At 43.2% G+C, this 18,004-nt stretch overlaps 1 protein-coding gene across 1 annotated transcript; it reads left to right on the plus strand.

Moving 5' to 3' along the window:
• Positions 1-14,873: 14,873 nt before the first annotated feature.
• Positions 14,874-16,289, plus strand: TRIM60 (tripartite motif containing 60). The gene has a single exon (XM_045798619.2). The coding sequence runs from the start codon at positions 14,874-14,876 to the stop codon at positions 16,287-16,289; it is 1,416 nt and encodes a 471-aa protein (XP_045654575.2).
• Positions 16,290-18,004: the final 1,715 nt, after the last annotated feature.

Below are 18,004 nucleotides of genomic sequence, written 5' to 3' on the forward strand. Positions count from 1 at the left end.
CTGACACCTATGAATTGGTTGGGAAGATTAGTTACCCAACTCTGTAAATGTCCTAGTTATTAAACTTAGCTACCCAGTTCTGTCTTAGTTAATTGTATGAAAAAAGAATTTTGTCAGCTCTTTTTGGAGGACCCCAGCCAGCACTACCATACCACTGATTCGACTTCCACTCCATGAACTACGCCCTCCTCATCTCTTTTTGGAAGTCTTCTGTAAATGGCGAGTTTTTAAATAATGGTCCAAACACTTCCAAGTATTCAACTCCTCCTGATTCCCATTTCTGCAACAACACAGAAGTCTGAAGACTTCTGTCTAAATAGATCTCTTCCATTGTCAAACATGGACTTTCAAGACACTTTTGAAACTGGTGAATTTACAGGACATGTTGATATATAGCATTAGCTAAAGTCATAAAACACATTTATTGGTGTTGATAAAACAGGAATGGTAAATAAATCATGCTCAATTGGAAGTCTTTACTTTTAGAACTGCAAAACTGCGGGACGTCTGTGTGCCTCCGTGGGTTAAGCGTCTGCCTCCAGCTCAGGTCATGATCCCAGGGTCCTGGGATTGAGTCCCACACTGGGCTCCCTGCTCAGTTGGGGAGCCTGCTTCTCCCTCTGCCTGTGGCTCCCCCCACTTGTGCTTGCTCTCTCTCTGGCAAATAAATAAATAAAATCTTAAATAAAAAAAAAAGAACTGCAAAATTGCAATTACTAATTGATTCCCATGTCACTTGCATGAAACAACACAAATTTTGTATTCTCGTTAGTTACTGCTACAGAAAGCCAAAACGCGGCTCTTGCCACTGAAAACATAAACACTGTAACTCTTGAAATCGTGTTATCCGAAACTTAACAGAGATTATACATTATTTTAAGGACATTTCTTATTATAGAAAGAAAACATAACGATACCCAGGTTTCCAAGGACTTCACTACTCATCTGTGATTTTACAGGTAGTGAGACAGTTTAAGGTAGGTCCAATAGAGAAGTAAGGCCAAAGCGTTTCTGTGAAAGTACCAGTGAAGATATAAATAAAAGATCTGTTACTCATACTATAAAATGAAATCTCTCCCAACTCATAATTCAGAAAATGCCAGTTCATATGCTTTGGACTGTACTCCATGACCCATTTGAATGCTGAGTTTGCCAGCAGCAACCTTTTGGTTGGTGGAGTAAAAGCATTTCTGGGGGAGGAGTCTGCACAAACCTATGGAAAATCCACCAGGGCCTCCTTCTGTCTGCTCACCAGCATCAAGCCCGCCAAAACTCAGGACACCGGGGTAAAAAGTAAATGTCTTGGGATTGTATGGAAAGTTTGTATCTTTCCATATTTTACAATTGTTTTGTCTTTGCATGGAATAAGTTTGGGGTGGGCAGTTTTCGGATCTAGATTGAAATCCACCTTAATGTGCTGATAATTTTTTGCAGGACAAAAATCTCTCTTTCTGGGGCACCTGGGTGGCACAGCGGTTAAGCGTCTGCCTTAGGCTCAGGGCGTGATCCCGGCGTTGTGGGATAGAGCCCCACATCAGGCTCCTCCGCTATGAGCCTGCTTCTTCCTCTCCCACTCCCCCTGCTTGTGTTCCCTCTCTCGCTGGCTGTCTCTATCTCTGTCAAATAAATAAATAAAATCTTTAAAAAAAATCTCTCTTTCTTTAATTGATTAAAAAAAGACTCCTGGAACTTTTTAGGTTTTTATATCTGTTATGCGTATATTCAATACTTATCAGTAAATCTAAGTCTGACTGTACAAACTTCTTTGCTATTTCACTTAGCATTTTTGGGGAAATAGAAATATGATCTGAAATATGGCTTTTGTTTTCAATTAGTTTTTGTTCAACATCTTTCTTTTCCATCAAAAATTAATTTTATAAAAGGGCATTCTGTTCCTCTTCCAGTAAATGCTGAAGTTCTCCATATTCACAGTGGAGTTCCCCCCCCCTTCTGCTTTTCCATCATCCACCTAATTCAAGTAATTGAGGCTTGGATTTCTAACCCCCTCTCAGCATTTTCCACCTGCTTCTTTGGAGGCTTAATGTAGCCTCTGACCCACCTCCCATGACCAGCTGCAGCTTGCTCCAATGGGCCTCAGGGGGAGGGGGTGATCCTAGAGGTCAGGGGAGACCCCGCCCCAAGGACATAATAGCTCCGGGTCCTTCTCACTGAGCAGGGCCAGAATCTGTGCTTCTCACACAAGGGTTTTGTTACTGGAAACTGGGTTTGCCTCTTGGTGGCTGTTGAGCCCAAAGACACAAACAAGCCAAAGAATAGGAAAAAAAAAAAAAAAAACAAGAGGTTTTCCTTGCAACAAGCAAAAGAGAACATCAGGGACGTTTCCCAAAACGGTGTCTTCCCCAACAACAAGACCAGGGAAGTTTTAAGCTAGGGGTTCATGCATATTCATGATGGGGCTTGGCAAAGGAGAGTTCCTATAGAATTGGGGCAAAAGTTATCCTAAATTGACAGAGGCCAGGTCCTTGTGGATAGATGTGACAAGGGCCAGCAAGGGTCAGCGTCATCAAGTCTCTGCTCCAGTTAGTCTGGTATTTGAGTGTTCAAAGGGGTTTAAATACTGCAAAAACAACTCACGAATGCGTGTTAGGTAAATCTTTACTTTTGAAACTGCCCTGGAAATTTCACCATTGCTTTATTGTGTCTGATAGGTTAGGCTATTTCCTTGCCTGGTAGAGACTGTTCGTTTTTGCATTTTCTTTTTTCCCTTCAAATCCTTAACTACTGAGGTTTTTGCATTTCTTTGTAATTCCGACACCTCCTAGGAAGTTCTGCAAGAAGGGTACTAGAGTCGGTCAGGCATAGATCATAAAATCGCTGGGGGCCTAAAATGACTTTTCTTATGTCTCAAAATCTTCTGTCTCCTCTTTCTTTGTCCAGGGACCCCTAACTTGCTGCTTACAGTTTCTCTTCCTGTCATTCCCTCTGTTCCTCATGGTGGGAAGCTGCTTACAATATCATTCATGAGACAAAACTGGGTGCTCTTCTTTAAGTCCCTGTCAGGGCAGCTGGAACAGGGGAAAATGTCTTCTAGATCTTCCCAGCACAGGGGAAAGCAGGAGCCACAGAAACCGCACCTGCAGTCACGGGTCATTGGGTCTCTCAGGTAATCCAGGCAGATGGGGCAGCTGGCCTCTCCGCTTGGAGCTTGGCTAGATTGGTTTTATAAGCCATTGTGCAGGAAGGGTTTCTTTCTGAGGTTTCTGTCTTAAGAAAGGACTGACTTCACAATATATGTGAATCAAACCATCCATCATGCCGCACGCCTTAAACTTACACAGTCAGTATGCCAATTATTTCTCAATAACAAAGGAAAAGATTTCCAAAAGGTGGGGGGCGGGGGGCTGGTTCTCCAGGAGCTAAGGACAAATGAGAAGCTGGTGAATCCTCAGTCTTCTCCTTTTAGAAATCAGTACCTAGGAAGATACAGTCCCTGAAGTTTGCTTCTGTCTCTCTTCCTTTATTTCCAGAGGAATCTTCCAAGAAGAGCCACAGATCTCCACAGAATTACTGATCTTCCTATATTCACTGGCTCAAATGAACTGAAGGTCACTGTGGAGTCTTCTTGGTGAGGAAAAAACCCAATTACCAGCACTATATTGTTCCCAGGGACAGGATATCCCCCCTCCCACTTTTTAAAAAAGATTGATTTATTTATTTGAGAGAGAGAGAGAGTGAGAGAATGTGGGGTGGGGAGGGGCAGACAGAGAGGAAGAGAGAAATTGAAATAGACTCTGGGCTGAGTGCAGAGCTCCACTCAGGGCTTGATCTCACAACCCTGAGATGTAGACCTGAGCTGAAACCAAGAGTCGATCACCTAACTGACTGCACCACCCAGGTGCCCCAACCCAAAGATATTTTCCTTTTGTTTTTTAAAGATTTTATTTACTTATTTGACACAGAGAGAGCAAGAGCACAAGCAAGGGGAGAGGCAGGCAGAGGGAGAGGGAGAAGCAGGCTCCCCGCTGAGCAGGGAGCCCCATGCAGGGCTCGATTCCAGGACCCTCAGATCATGACCTGAGCCGAAGGCTGATGCTTAACCGACTGAGCCACGCAGGCGTCCCAATATTCCCCCCCAACTTTTTTTTTTAAAGATTTTATTTATTTATTTATTTGACAGAGAGAGAGACAGCCAGCAAGAGAGGGAACACAAGCAGGGGGAGTGGGAGAGGAAGAAGCAGGCTCCCAGCGGAGGAGCCCGATGTGGGACTCGATCCCTGAAGGCTGGTATCATGCCCTGAGCCGAAGGCAGACGCTCAACGACTGCGCTACCCAGGCGCCCCCCAATATTCCCCTTTTAAAAGGATGCCCAGTGAAGTATTTATTCTTCCCTTTTGACACAAACGGCACTTCACGTTGGTCAAATAACAAGAAAAGTTACTACCAAACGTATATTCCACTAGTATTTAAAATAGGATAGAATGGGGGTGCCTGGGTGGTCCAGTCGGTTGAGCATCGATCGACTCGTGGTTTCGGCTTGGGTTGTGATCTCAGGGTCATGGGATCCAACCCCGAGTCAGGCTCTACTCAGTGCAGAGTCTGCTTAGATTCTCTTTCTCCCTCTCCCCCTCTGCCCTTCCTCTGTCGTGCTCTGTCTCTCTCTCTCTAAAATAAATAAATCATTTAAAAAATATTTTATTTATTTGTTTGAGACAGAGAGAGCATGAGACAGAGAGCATGAGCAGGGGGAGCGGCAGGCAGAGGGAGAAGAAGACTTCCTGCTGAACAGAGAGCCCAATGTGGGGCTCATTCCCAGGACCCCGAGATCATGACCTGAGCCAAAATCAAGAGTTGGATGCTTAACTGACTGAGCCACCCACGTACCCCAAATTAATAAATCTTAAAATAAAAATAAAATAAGGTAGAAGACCATTACCATTTTGCAACCCCAAATTTATTGATTGGTTTAGGCAATGATCAGCATGCCTACTAGCGTCACAGAGAGTGAGGAAAGCAAACAAGTATTATAGATCTCCTGAAGACAGCACGTAACAGAGCGAAAAGATTTTCCTTTAATTACGAACACAAATGCCTGCACCCGAAAATATCAGTTTGAAACTTTAAAATTAAAATGGTGGGGTGGGAGGCGCGTGGGTGGCACAGTTGGTTCATCATCCCACTGTTGGTTTTGGCAGTGACATTGACCCTGAGGCAGCTCTGCACTCAGCGGGGAGTCTGCTTCAGATTCTCTCTCTTCCTCTGCCCCCCCCATGCTCTTTCTCTCTCTCTTATACAAATAAATCTTAACAAAAAATTAAAATGGTCTTCTGAAGGTCATGAAAACAATTCATGAGTGAAAAGGTTTACATGGCGACTTTGTGTGCTCCAGTCAGTTCCCTAGAATCTAGACATTACCTGGAGCAGCTTCGTCTGCATACCTCCCAAATAACCTATGCATATGAGCGTGTGTATGGTACGAGTGTGTGTATGGATTCAAGAAATGGGGGCGTCCTGTGTATTCTGTAAATTTTTCTCTGAAAATTTTATCTAGGAGTTTGTCCATGTCCTCACATAAAGTTCATTTTATTTTAAAATGTGTTGCAAACTTGGGTAAATGCCTAAACGGGAAATATTATAAATGTAATGAATGTTTTCTGGAAAGCCTGTAGGCTGTCCTCTCCTCTGTTATTATTTCCCCATTATGTTTTCTTCCATTTGTTAGCTTAAAATACCTTCCATTTACTCAATGGATTATATCTAAAGGATACTGAAAGATAAGAATCAACACCCAAATGGAGCAACACGTAGAGCAAGATTCCAAAGGAGACTCTGTCCTTGCGGAGTCTGGGGCCCAGCATGGTGGCACAAGGGAACTCTCTGGCTCACCAATCTGGAAGCTTTCCAAACCCCCCTCCTTTTTTGTTTTGTTTTTAAAGATTTTTATTTATTTGAGAGAGAAAGACAGAGAGAGCACACGCACGAGAGACAACACAAGCCTGGTGGGGGGAGGGGGAGAAGCAGGCTCCTCGCTGAGCAGGGAGCCTGACTTGGGGCTCCATCCCAGAATTCTGGGATTATGACCTGAGACAAAGGCAGACGCTTAACTGACTGAGCCACCCAGGAGCCCCCTTCTTTGTTTTTTGTGGAGGTTTTATTACTTAAGCATGGCTGATTAAATCATTGGTCATCGGTGACTGATTGACCCTCCAGTCTCCCTCCCCTCTCTAGAAATCAGGGTGGGACCAAAAGTTCCAACCTTCCATTCTCAGTAATTTCTCCTGGCAAACAGTATCCCCAAGATCTTTAGGGAATTTCTAAAAGTCACCTCATTGACAGTTGTGGTTGAAAGGGGCTGGTTATGAATAACCAAACACCCATTTCACCTTTACACACTGAAGGAACTGAGGACAGGAAACTAAATATTGCAACAAAAGATGCTTCCGTTACTCTTATCACCCCCGAAGTTACAAGGGTTTGGGGGGCTGTGAAACAGAAACCATAGACAAAGGCCAAATATGTATGAGAAATATATTTGGATCATCTGAATGATGACCACATAACAGTAGGTTATTCTCCTGAGAATCTAGCCCTATGATTTCAATTATAAGGTGATACATTAATTTTATTATTTGTTCTGCAAATATTAGCCTCTTTCAGTCCCACAGTACAAGTTCTAAGAGTTAAGTGGCATCTCAATTCTTGAACCTTCAGCCTTGAAGGTTTTATCCTCAAGTTGTCCAACTGACTCACCTTAAAAGACACTTCAAGGAGAGACCTGGGCAGCCTCAGTTGGTGGGCATAATCTACAGGGTGGGACAGACCCACCCAAGCACTCACTGAGATGCAAATTGATCCAAAGAGGCTTGTTCTTTCAAGGCTAACTACCGCCTCACCTTCAACAACCTGTAATCCCACACGAGCTGAAATGATTACAGTGCAGAATCATTCCTTCACTGTCTGCAAGGAGGATGGGATATTGCAGATTTTAAAACCAGCCTGCAAGTACGGTTTGGCCTTACTTTGGCTCCCAAGTTTCTCACAGGACTAGACATATTAATAACCCAAATTACACTAGGACTAATGATCTTGGTCACTGAGCCTTACCGAGTCCCAGCTCTCCTCAGGACCTCTTCCCACTCTCCCCGTCCAAGCTTGGCCATTGAGCATGCGCAGATCCCACACCAGCCCACTTCCCGGGGAACGGCCAATCACAGCACGGAACAAATACGCGCCTCTGACACAGAAACTCACACACACCGAGGAGCATGTCGGGATTACTGACCTGCAGCACCCTGTCTTTGAGATCAAGTGCGCAGTCTCCCGCTTGAGCCACTGAGCGGTGTATTTCAGGTAAGCAGGGTCTTTCGTCATGAGGCTTAGCTGAGCCGGGGCTGCCTGAACATCTTCTGGGCTCCTGATTTCGGGGTCGAGGCTTGTGCGCGACCCTGGTTCTCCTCAGACTCTGTAAATCTCTTTGAGGAACACAGGATTCTGCCTCCAACCGCCCTCCACCGAAAATTCTTTTTTTTAAGATTTTATTTATTTGTTAGAGAGTGGAAACGGGGGCAACGGCAGGCAGAGGGGGAGAAGCAGGCTCCCCGCTGAGCAGGAAGCCCGATGGGGGGAACTCGATTCCAGGACCCTGGGATCACGACCTGAGCCAAAGGCAGACGCTTAACCGACTGAGCCAGTCAGGCACCCCCTGTACTTCTTTTTAAAATAAGTTTTGGCTGGGATGCCTGGGTGGCTCAGTCGGTTAAGCGTCTGTCTGCTTTTGGCTTAGGTCGTGATCTTGGGGTTCTGGAATCGAGTCCCCCCCCCCAATCGGGCTTCCTGCTCAGCGGGGAGCCTGCTTCTCCCCCTCCCCCTTCTTGTGCTTGCCCTCCCGCCGGCTCTCCGTTTTTCTCTCTCTCAGGCGCGTGCACATGCGCACTCTCTCTCTCTCAAATAAATATGTTTTTAAAAAAGTATAGGATCCCTGGCCGCAGCTCAGACGCATGTAGTCATAATGGAGGTTGTGAGACTGCGTGAAGTGAGGAGGTTTTTATTGGAATGATAGTTTGCAAAGTGGCCACATGCTCTCCGAAGGAGGATTGTTAGGGTGTTAAGGGAGGGTCCTCCAACCTACAGTGCTGGCACCTCCATGGTGTAGTCAGTCACCCTGTAGCCCTTATTTGTAGGCCTTGTAGGTAGGGAACTATCCTTTTTTTTTTTTTTTTTTTTTTTAACGATAAGGCGAGGCTCTGGTATGTTAAGCATGATTTCACTTCGCGTGGGTTGAATCTTGAGAGCTTGGAATCTACTACAAGTTTGGTTTATTAGCTTAATATTTATTGAGTTCATATTAGCCAATATTTTTCAGCAGCCACAAGAATAAAAGTAGGTAATACAGCTTTGAGGAAAAATGAAGAAGAATTCAGATCATGAATCATCCATTCCCATGTCACTAACCAAAAGCTGACAAAAATAAATGTAAAACCGCAAGTATGATCTGTGCTATGAATATGTGGAGTCGGGAAATAAGAGTAGGGACCAGATGTTAGTGTCCTCAAAGTCTTACTCTTACAGTAATGAAAAAGTGTTGCTGTGGAGTTACGGAACTAATTGAAGGAATAGAGAAGACAATAGACAATAGTAGGCTGTTTGTAGCTTGGAGTGGGAAAATGGCCCCAAAGTTGTTCGTTAAATTTTGTGGTCTGGGTCTAGAAGGGTGGGTTAGAGGACTTAAGTATGTGGGAAGGGGAGGACCCACTAGGAACCTGGATCTGTGCAGGAACACCACCCACCTCTTTTTTATTTTAAATGAAATACTCTTTTTAGGGGCATCTGAGTTGCTAAGTCAGTTGAGTGGCTGACTCTTGGTTTAAGCTCAGGTCGTGACACTGGGGTCCTGAGCATTGGGCTCTGAGCTCAGCAGGGAGTCCGCTTGAGGATTCTCTCTCTCTCTCTCTCTCTGCTTCCCCCCCATGCATTCTCTCAAATAAGTGAATCTTTTAAGAAATATAATAAGTAAATGAAATACTCTTTAAAGCCATATAGCTGTTCTGATTTCAAAAATTCCATTCCTATTTTTTAAAATATACTAGCTATAAACCTTGGGCAATATTCTTAAAACTTCCTTTCATATTTACCCAGCCCCAAAGTATCCATAAAATACGGAATTTTATTTTTTTAAATTTATATGTATGTAATCTCTGCACCCAACATGGGACTTGAATTCACAATCCTGAGATCAGGCATCCCTCACTTTTCCAACTGAGCCAGCCAGGTGCCCCCAAATATGGAATTTTAAACAAAGATTAGGGACCTTGTTGTGACAGTGTTACTCATGAAAAGTTAGATTGGAAAACAAAAAGAATTACAAGACACATTACTTTAGTGTGGGAGAGGAAAAATAGTTATCCCTCTACCCCTCTAGGTTTTTGGCTGAGACCCCCATCTGTAATAAAAGACAGAGTAACAGGAGAAAAAAAATTAATTATGTACTCACATCTGTATATAAGGGAGACTCACAAAGGTGAGACTCAAAAAGGCAACCAGGCAGTTCATCCTGAATGAACTAAGGAAAGAGATCTGGAAATAGGGGAGGAAGGTGATTCACAGGACAGTGAAAAGAGAAAATGCATGGGGAGGAAGGTGATTCACAGGACAGTGAAAAGAGAAAATGCATGGTAAAGTTGGCCCTGACAAGGATTTAGTCTCCCAGGTGAAGAAGTTACCTATACCGAGTTCTCTTCCTCGCACAGGCCATGTTTGTGTTGTAAATTGCGATTACAAAAGGGTAGCTTCTAGTCTGTTTTCAGAGCTTCTGTGTCTGTTTTTCAAATAATCAGCTCAAAATCATCTTTATGCCAAAGAGGCATGTTTTGGGATAGCATATCTTGCTATCCTCCAATTGCAATATAATAAAAATGTTTAATGTAGGGATGCCTGCGTGGCTCAGTCTGTTAAGTGTCTGCCTTTGGCTCAGGTCATGATGTCTGGGTCCTGAGACGGAGCCCAGCATCTGGCTCCCTGCTCAGCGGGGAGCCTGCTTCTGTCTCTTCCACTCACCCTGCTTGTGCTCTCTTTCTGTCAAACAAATTTTTAAAAAAATCATTTAAAAATGTTTAATGTAATACCTTATTGCTTCTTCAAAATTAGAATCTATGCAAACTTTCTTTGCCAAACTACCATGAGTAATTAACACCTTTTTTACTCATGAAACGGTAAGAAACAATAAGATGTATAGTGTTTTTAGACTAAAATAGTGCTATAATATATACTTTAATACATTACATGATATTATAAGTATGTAGGTAGTTGGGCTAGATTTCTAGAAGCTTTATAAGATTTTTCTAATAATACTTGTGTCTATGGGTTCCCAAGACTACCTTACATTCAGACATTGCTACAAGGACTCGGGGGCTCAGTGTAAAGTGTACTCACAGTTAAGACTGAGTATAGTGAATGGACGCAAAGCAAAATTGGCAGAAGGAAAAGTCTCATGAGTTGAAGTCTGGAGGAAACCATAACAAACATTCAACAGTTCTTTCCCAGTTAAGTCACATAGGACCCATTTAATTCCTTTAGCAACAAGTTACGATAACACATGTGAAATGTCCACCAGGAAAGCTCTTAGAAGCTCATTGTCCAAGGCTTTTTTCTTTGGGAACAGGTCATGAGGTCAGCCTCTGCTTAGAATATATCAAATTTCTAGGTTATCAGAACGAATGCTGGTAGCTAGCATAAACCGCATTAGTTGTACCAACATTTTAGGCTCAGTGAGCCACTGTTACCAGGGAATGGTGGGAACTGTTCCAAAATCCAACTTCTGAGACAGGAGCCAAGGGGCACCCTTGCAAGCAGGCCTTTCTAAGGACGGCAGCCTTAGGCCTGTTGTGGTCCCTCTTCTCTGCACAATACCACTTACTCTTCTGGGCAGGCGCTGCATGCCATCCCCAGTGCACTTGGATGTATTCACCAACCCAGAAGTTCTCTAAACCTTAAACCTCAACATTTAGCGGTTTTTATCCAGGTCTCATTGCATTTGCACGGTTGATTAAATCACTGGCCCTTGGTGATTGCAACTCCAGAGCCTCTGCCCAAGAGGATGCAGGTTAGGGCTGATAGTCCCAACCCTCTAATCTTGCCTAGGCCTTTCTGGTGACCCACCTTCATTCTGAAGTTATCTAGGGGTCCTCAGCCATCACTCATCTCATTAGCATGTAAAATGAACCCTTACCACTACCACGGTGAGTCTAAGGATGTTAAGAGCCCTATGTCAGGAACCTGGGCCAAAGACCAAATAGATATTTCTACTTATGTCACAGGAGTACCAAGAAGAGCGTAGTGTGCTTAATGGTTTAATATGCTAGTAGTTAATAGCAGTTAGTATTATGACTTTGGATAAGTCTGTTCAATTCTCATCAATTTAAGTTTCACAGCTATAATTAAAGATTTCAACTCCCAACTGTCAAGGCTTAAGATTTCACCCTACTCGAAGCAAATAGGTTAGCCTGTTGATGTTCATGGTTGCTGCCAGATGACACACACTCCTGGCTCAGACACGGGACTCAGTTACTACTGGCACAGCCCACAGCTTGAGCATCAGGTTGGTGTCAGTGCCACGTATCTCCCAAGTCTCCTGAGCTGGATGCTGTGTACACCATAGGTTTGTCACAGCCAAAGAACTCTTTGAGTTTGGCTCTCCACTATTACAGCAAGCCTGTTCTTGGTCCCCCGAGGAGACTTTGCCTCCTTTTTCAGGGAAGAGAAATGGCCCGAGTGAAGAGCAGTGAGGGCCCTGCATTCTTGGCACACCAAGAGACCATGCAGGGACAGTCAGGGCCTGTGTGAGAGCACCTCTCCCAGCACTAATTGACAAAGTTGGGAGGGTTTAATTGGGGAGAGTCAGTGACTGTGTGGAAGGCACTCAGCACAGTGTTTGACACACCAGAGACTTTTGAGCTCTCTCCAAAAGCCTTAGAATTCCACCTCTTGAAAATGTGAGGAAAGGGTCGCTAGTTAGAGGGAATACCGAGGTGGGAGATTAACACAGAAGAGTCTAAAAAATCTTGAGCCCTGCCAGATCAGAGGAAGTGGAGATACGAGCTGTGGGTCAGTCTATGTTGGAAAACCCACCTTCTACCAACCCATTCCTGCCATCCACACACAGGACACGAACCCTGCTATCCACACACACGTGTGGATGACAGTGGCCAAAAGATCTGGCGAGTTACTTGGATTCAAGGTATGTGTTAGATACGTGTTAGACGAGGTGAGTAGAAACCACTTCCCTGAGGAGATAAAATTGGAGAAAGAAGATCAGAGGGAAAGGCCAAGGTGTACAGAGATTTCTGGATAGATGGTACATGCAGTTACCTCAGCATGTTCAACCAAGACAATTACCACTGCAGTGAAACAAGGAGGATAGAAGTCAAGGTCAGAGTGACAAGTATGGTCAGTATTCAGCCTGTTAAGAAACATGGGAATCTGGATGACAGATACAAGGTACCTCTCTGTACTATCTTTCAAAGTTCCTGTGAATCTATTATTATTTCAAAGTATTAAAGTTTTAGAAAAATCACCTTCAGGCTCATCCAAATGTTTAACTCAAAGGGAAGTGGTACGGGGGTTTGTACACCATGTTGAGGAGTTGAGGATTTCAAGTACCTTTAGCAACTAGAGGAAGCCCCCCATTGGGCCCCCTGTTCAGTGGGGAGTCTGCTTGTCCCTCTCCTGCCCCTCCCCCATGCGTGCTTGCTCGCTTTTTCAAATAAATAAATAAAATCTTAAAAAAAAAAAAAAAGAAACTGGAGGATTTTAAGCTCTAGAATGTTACGAGTTATATATTCCAAGAAAGTTTTTATTACTTGAATGGATACAAGGGAGCAAGAACGGAAGCAGGCTGACCAGGTAGAAGGGTGGCACCCTAATCCTCTGGCAGCTGAATGCAGCTTGGGGGAGGTTAAGCTGCTATGCTAGGTCCCTATATCTTAAAAAGTGGCAGCCTGCCCAAATAATACACAGTAAAGTCAATGAGGAGAAAGAAAAGGGACATAAGTAATTGTGTATCCCAATGCTCTGAAAAATGAACTACACCACTTCTCTTTGATTTAAACATTTAGATGAGCCCGAAGGTGATTTTTTTTTTAAACTTTCATACTTTAGAATAGTAATAGAGTCACAGGAATTTGGAAAGACGGTACAGAGAGGTCTCATGTATCTGTCATCCAGATTCCCATGTTTCTTAATACTATATCAAAACCAGGAATTGGATATTGGTCAAATAAGTATGCATAGTTTTTTTTCTTGTAGAGTTTTTTTTTTAAGTAATACTTCATTCAGAGTAACATTCAAAGATCATGACCCCTTCCTCTGTAAATACTTCAGAATATATTTCTTAGGAGTAGGATATTTTCTGTAGCTATGATGCAATTACTGAATCCGGGGAAATTTAATTTTGATGTTATTGTTATCTAATAAACAGTGCATATTCAAATTTTTGCTATTCTATACTATCCACTTTGTTTATTTTTTTTTTTAAGATTTTATTTATTTGACAGAGAGACAGCCAGCGAGAGAGGGAACACAGCAGGGGGAGTGTGAGAGGAAGAAGCAGGCTCCTAGCGGAGGAGCCTGATGTGGGGCTCGATCCCAGAACGCCGGGATCACGCCCTGAGCCAAAGGCAGACGCTTATTGACTGCGCCACCCAGGCGCCCCTGTTTTTTAATTTTTTAAAAAAGAACTTATTTATTTGACAGTGTGCTCTCTTGCACAAGCAGGGGGAGGGGCAGAGGGAGAGGGAGAAGGCAGCTCCCTGCTGAGCAGGGAGCCCGATGTGGGACTTGATCCCAGGACCCTGAGATCATGATCTGAGCTGAAGCCAGATGCTTCACCAACAGCCACCCAGGCACCCCTAGGCTATCCACTTTAGAGCAGTTTATCTGCCTATCTAGACTCTAGAAAGTTAAGATCACAAATTTCTCGTTGTTTCTTTAGTCTCTTAATGTAGAAGTTCTCCCTTTTTTTTTTTTTCAGTGCCATTGCATAGAGTTGAAGACCATTGACTTGTTCAATGTTCCCATGGTTTAGATTTTAGTGATTGTTTCCTTGTGATTGAATTGAGGAAGGGGCGCCTGGGTGGCTCAGTCATTAAGCATCTGCCTTCAGCTCAGGGCGTGATCCCCGCGTTCTGGGATCGAGCCCCACATCAGGCTCCTCCACTGGTAGCCTGCTTCTTCCTCTCCCACTCCTCCTGCTTGTGTTACCTCTCTCGCTGGCTGTCTATCAAATAAATAAATAAAATCCTAAAAATAAATAAATAAATAAATTGAGGTGAATTTCTTTCTTTTCTTTTTTTGGGCAGAACTACTCTGTAAGTTATGTTTTCCTCATTGCAGCCATCAGTTCGTCCTTTCATTGGTCAGGAGGAATTCTTTAGATCTCTACATTGTAAAGGCACTTATTTTTCCTCTCTATAAATAAAATATAATTGTTAGAGTGATATTTTGAGATTTTATGAATATATTATTATCCAAGAAACCTCACTGAATACTTTTTACAGTTATTGATGATTGTTGCCTAAATTAATTATTATATTGTGATAGCAAGTCTAGTAGATTTTGAAAATTAAAAACTTTTCTCATCCACAGGAGTGATTGCCTACTTGGACCTGTGGCTACTTTCTTGAAGAAGAAAGATTTAGGCGAGCTCCTCTGTGTGTGAGAGAGCTGCAAACAGTGAATCCTTCTCGCCCTCAAGCTAAGGGGCAGGACCCGAAACAAGACTTCAGTGGCTGCCATCAGCGTGCTGGGCCAGTGAGAGCTAAACCTGTGAGGTCTGGGGGAGGATATCTACTCACTGGGTCTTGAGCTTAAGACAGGCCTTGCCAAGGGGAGCATTCTTGCCCACCACTTCTGTTGTCGGCTCAATGGAATTTGTGACAGGCCTGGTGCAACTCCAAGAGGAATCTAGCTGCCCTGTCTGTCTGGATTACTTGAAAGACCCAGTGACTATAAACTGTGGGCACAACTTCTGTCGCTCCTGCATCAACATGATGTGGAAGGATCTAGATGATACCTTCCCCTGTCCTATCTGCCGTTTTTGCTTTCATAACAAAACCTTCAGGAGCAACCGCCAGCTCAGTAATTTGACTGAAATTGCTAAACAACTGCAGGTCAGAAGGAGCAAGAGGAAAAGGCAGGAAGAGTATTCTGTGTGTGAGAAGCACAATCAGTTTCTGACCCTTTTTTGTGGGAAGGACCTAGAGGTTTTATGTACACAGTGCAATTTCTCTGTTCAACATCAGAAACACCACATTTGCCCCATTAAGAAAGCTGCCTCTTTTCACAGGAAAATTCTAGAATATAGCCTTGAGCCCTTGAAGGACAACATGGAACGAGTAGAAAAAGTGATAAGTCTTCAAGCCAGCAAAATAGTGGACCTGAAAAAGAAGGTAGAGTATAGGAGAGAAGAAATCATTTCCGAATTTGAGCAAATTAGACTGTTTCTACAGAATCAGCAGGAGGCTCTTCTTGGGCAGATGGAAGATGAAGAGAGGGACATTTTAATGAAACTAAATGAGAACCGAAGAACATTTTTAAATCACGTTTCCGCATTAAAACATCTGCTGAAGGAGGTAGAGTGCAAGTGTGTGCAGTCAGAGCTGGAATTACTGACCCGCGTTAAGGGTATCTACTACAGGTACCAAAACCTAAAATACCCTGAGCTCTTTGTGTTCCAGTTAAAGAAATACGGCTTTAGCCTTCCTCCACAGTATTCTGGCTTGGACAGAATGATCAAGCCATTTCGAGCAGATGTGATTCTAGATCTTGAAACAGCACACCCTCAGCTAATTGTCTCTGAGGATAGAAAAAGTGTGCGATATGGAAACAAAAAAACTCACCTTTGTTACAACCCAAGGAGGTTTTATCTCCGCCCTGCTGTCCTGGGTTCTAGGAGATTTAGTTCTGGCCGGCATTACTGGGAGGTAGAAGTGGGAAACAAGCCTAAATGGACCTTGGGGGTGTGTCGAGACTGTTTTCCTAGGAATTGGGGGAGTAGGGCGGTAGCTGAGGGTGGATTGTGGGCAATTGGGAGATGTTTTGAAAGCATTTATGTTATTCTGGGTCATAAAAGAACCCAGCTTCTGCCTGTAGTAAGACCCAGTAAGATTGGCATTTTTCTGGACTGTGAGTTGGGTGAGGTTTCCTTTTACAACATGAATGATGGATCTCTTCTCTATAATTTTAATGATTGTTTCATAGAAGCCGTTTGTCCCTATTTCTATGTTGGAGTAGATCCTGAACCTCTTAAACTCTCTTCAGTAACAGATGATGAGCGATGAAGGACCTGGGGACAATACCGTTTCAGTGTCGGGGTAGCTTAGCCAGTAAATTTAGTCTCAGTAGTCCTGGACTCTTAAGGTTTACTGCTGAAAAACCAGAACAGATTTTTCTCCTTCATTTTTACCGACTATTAAAACATGGTAGTAATGCCAATTTTATAGATGTTTTAGGTATCAATAGCCAAGTGCTTTGAATTTCTTAGATAAAGTGTATGAGAATTATACTACTTAGTAGATACAACAAAGTATTTCCTGTTGAAATTGCCAAAAGTTGTCTTTTAATTATAGTCATTCTTTTACAGTTGAGTAAGTTGTTGTCTTCACAGTCATCCTTACCATGTATCTACCTTTAGTGGATTCTTCTGTTTACTTCCATAACTCTTTTTTTTTTTTTTTAAGATTTCATTTATTTATTCGACAGAGACAGCCAGCGAGAGAGGGAACACAAGCAGGGGGAGTGGGACAGGAAGAAGCAGGCTCCCATCAGAGGAGCCTGATATGGGGCTCGATCCCAGAACGCCGGGATCACGCCCTGAGCCGAAGGCAGACGCTTAACCGCTGTGCCACCCAGGCGCCCCTACTTCCATAACGCTTAGTACCATATTTCTTCTTTCTTTATTGAATGTGTCTATTATCAGTTGACACAGTTTGACTGATTACTATAGATACTGAGGATTTGGCCTTTAGAGGCCCTTTCCCTACACACATTTATACAGATCAAAGATAGTCTAATACTTCTTTTCCTGGTGGACATGGTTCTGGATTTCACGTTCCAGTCTGAACAAGCTCCCTATGTGTATAGCTTTCTCTGTCCCCACTATCCTGGGAGTTGCCTCTGTTCTTGAATTCCTTGTTGGTTTAATCCCGTGTCTTTCTACTTGTTTATCTTTTCATTTGGAGTGTCATCCTACCCCTGATATTTTAAGATTTGGGGGATTTTGCATGTTTCAAAATGATTTTGTTCTGCCTATACTGAGGTGCCAGTTAAGCCAGATACACATGGCAACTTTGGAAGTCGTATTACCTAATTTTCAAAACATACTGTTGTTCTGAGAAGTTTGATACTGGTCTGATTCTTGATACTTGGGTACCATTTTCTTAGGATGTTTTAAAGATCTTTTTTATTCCTAGTGTTCTGAGCTTTGTCCATTTATTTTGCTGAGTGGTGAGATACTCTGTCAGGATTCTTCAGAGAAACAACCAGTAAGATGTATTTTTTAGAGAAAGATTCATCTTAAGGAATTAGCTCAAATGGTAGTGGAGACTGGGCAACCTGTGAAGATTGGCCTGGCCAGTGTTAAAAAACCAGCAACCTAGAGACCCAGGGAAGATGGTGTGCTTCGGTTCAAGTCTGAAGGTCATTTCCTGGTAGAACTCCCTCTTGGCTCAGGGTAGGTCAGACTTTCATTCTATTCACTCTTTCAGTAGATTTGAGGCTCTCCCACATTAGAGGGCAATCTGCTTAAAGTCCACCAATTTAAATGTTGGTCTTGCCCAACAACTCCCTCAGAGGAACATCCAGAATAATGTTTGATGATGTACCTGGCACCGAGGCCCAGCAAAGTGGCACGTAAAATTAACTATCAGGGATATCTTCAGTCTGAAATTGTACTAGGTGAGCAAAACTAAGATTCCTGTCCTTGAGCAACATACTTCCTAGAAGGGAGAAAAAAGATAATCAAATAATCATAAATAATTGATACAGCAACTTAGAA

The sequence above is a fragment of the Ursus americanus genome, chromosome 13 (genome assembly GCF_024610735.1).
Source record: "Ursus americanus isolate L20-20 chromosome 13, mUrsAme1.1.p, whole genome shotgun sequence".
NCBI lineage: Eukaryota > Metazoa > Chordata > Mammalia > Carnivora > Ursidae > Ursus > Ursus americanus.

Bases quoted from the DNA above. Each gene is read 5' to 3' on its own strand.
- TRIM60 (XM_045798619.2), top strand. From the start codon at position 14,874: ATGGAATTTGTGACAGGCCTGGTGCAACTCCAAGAGGAATCTAGCTGC.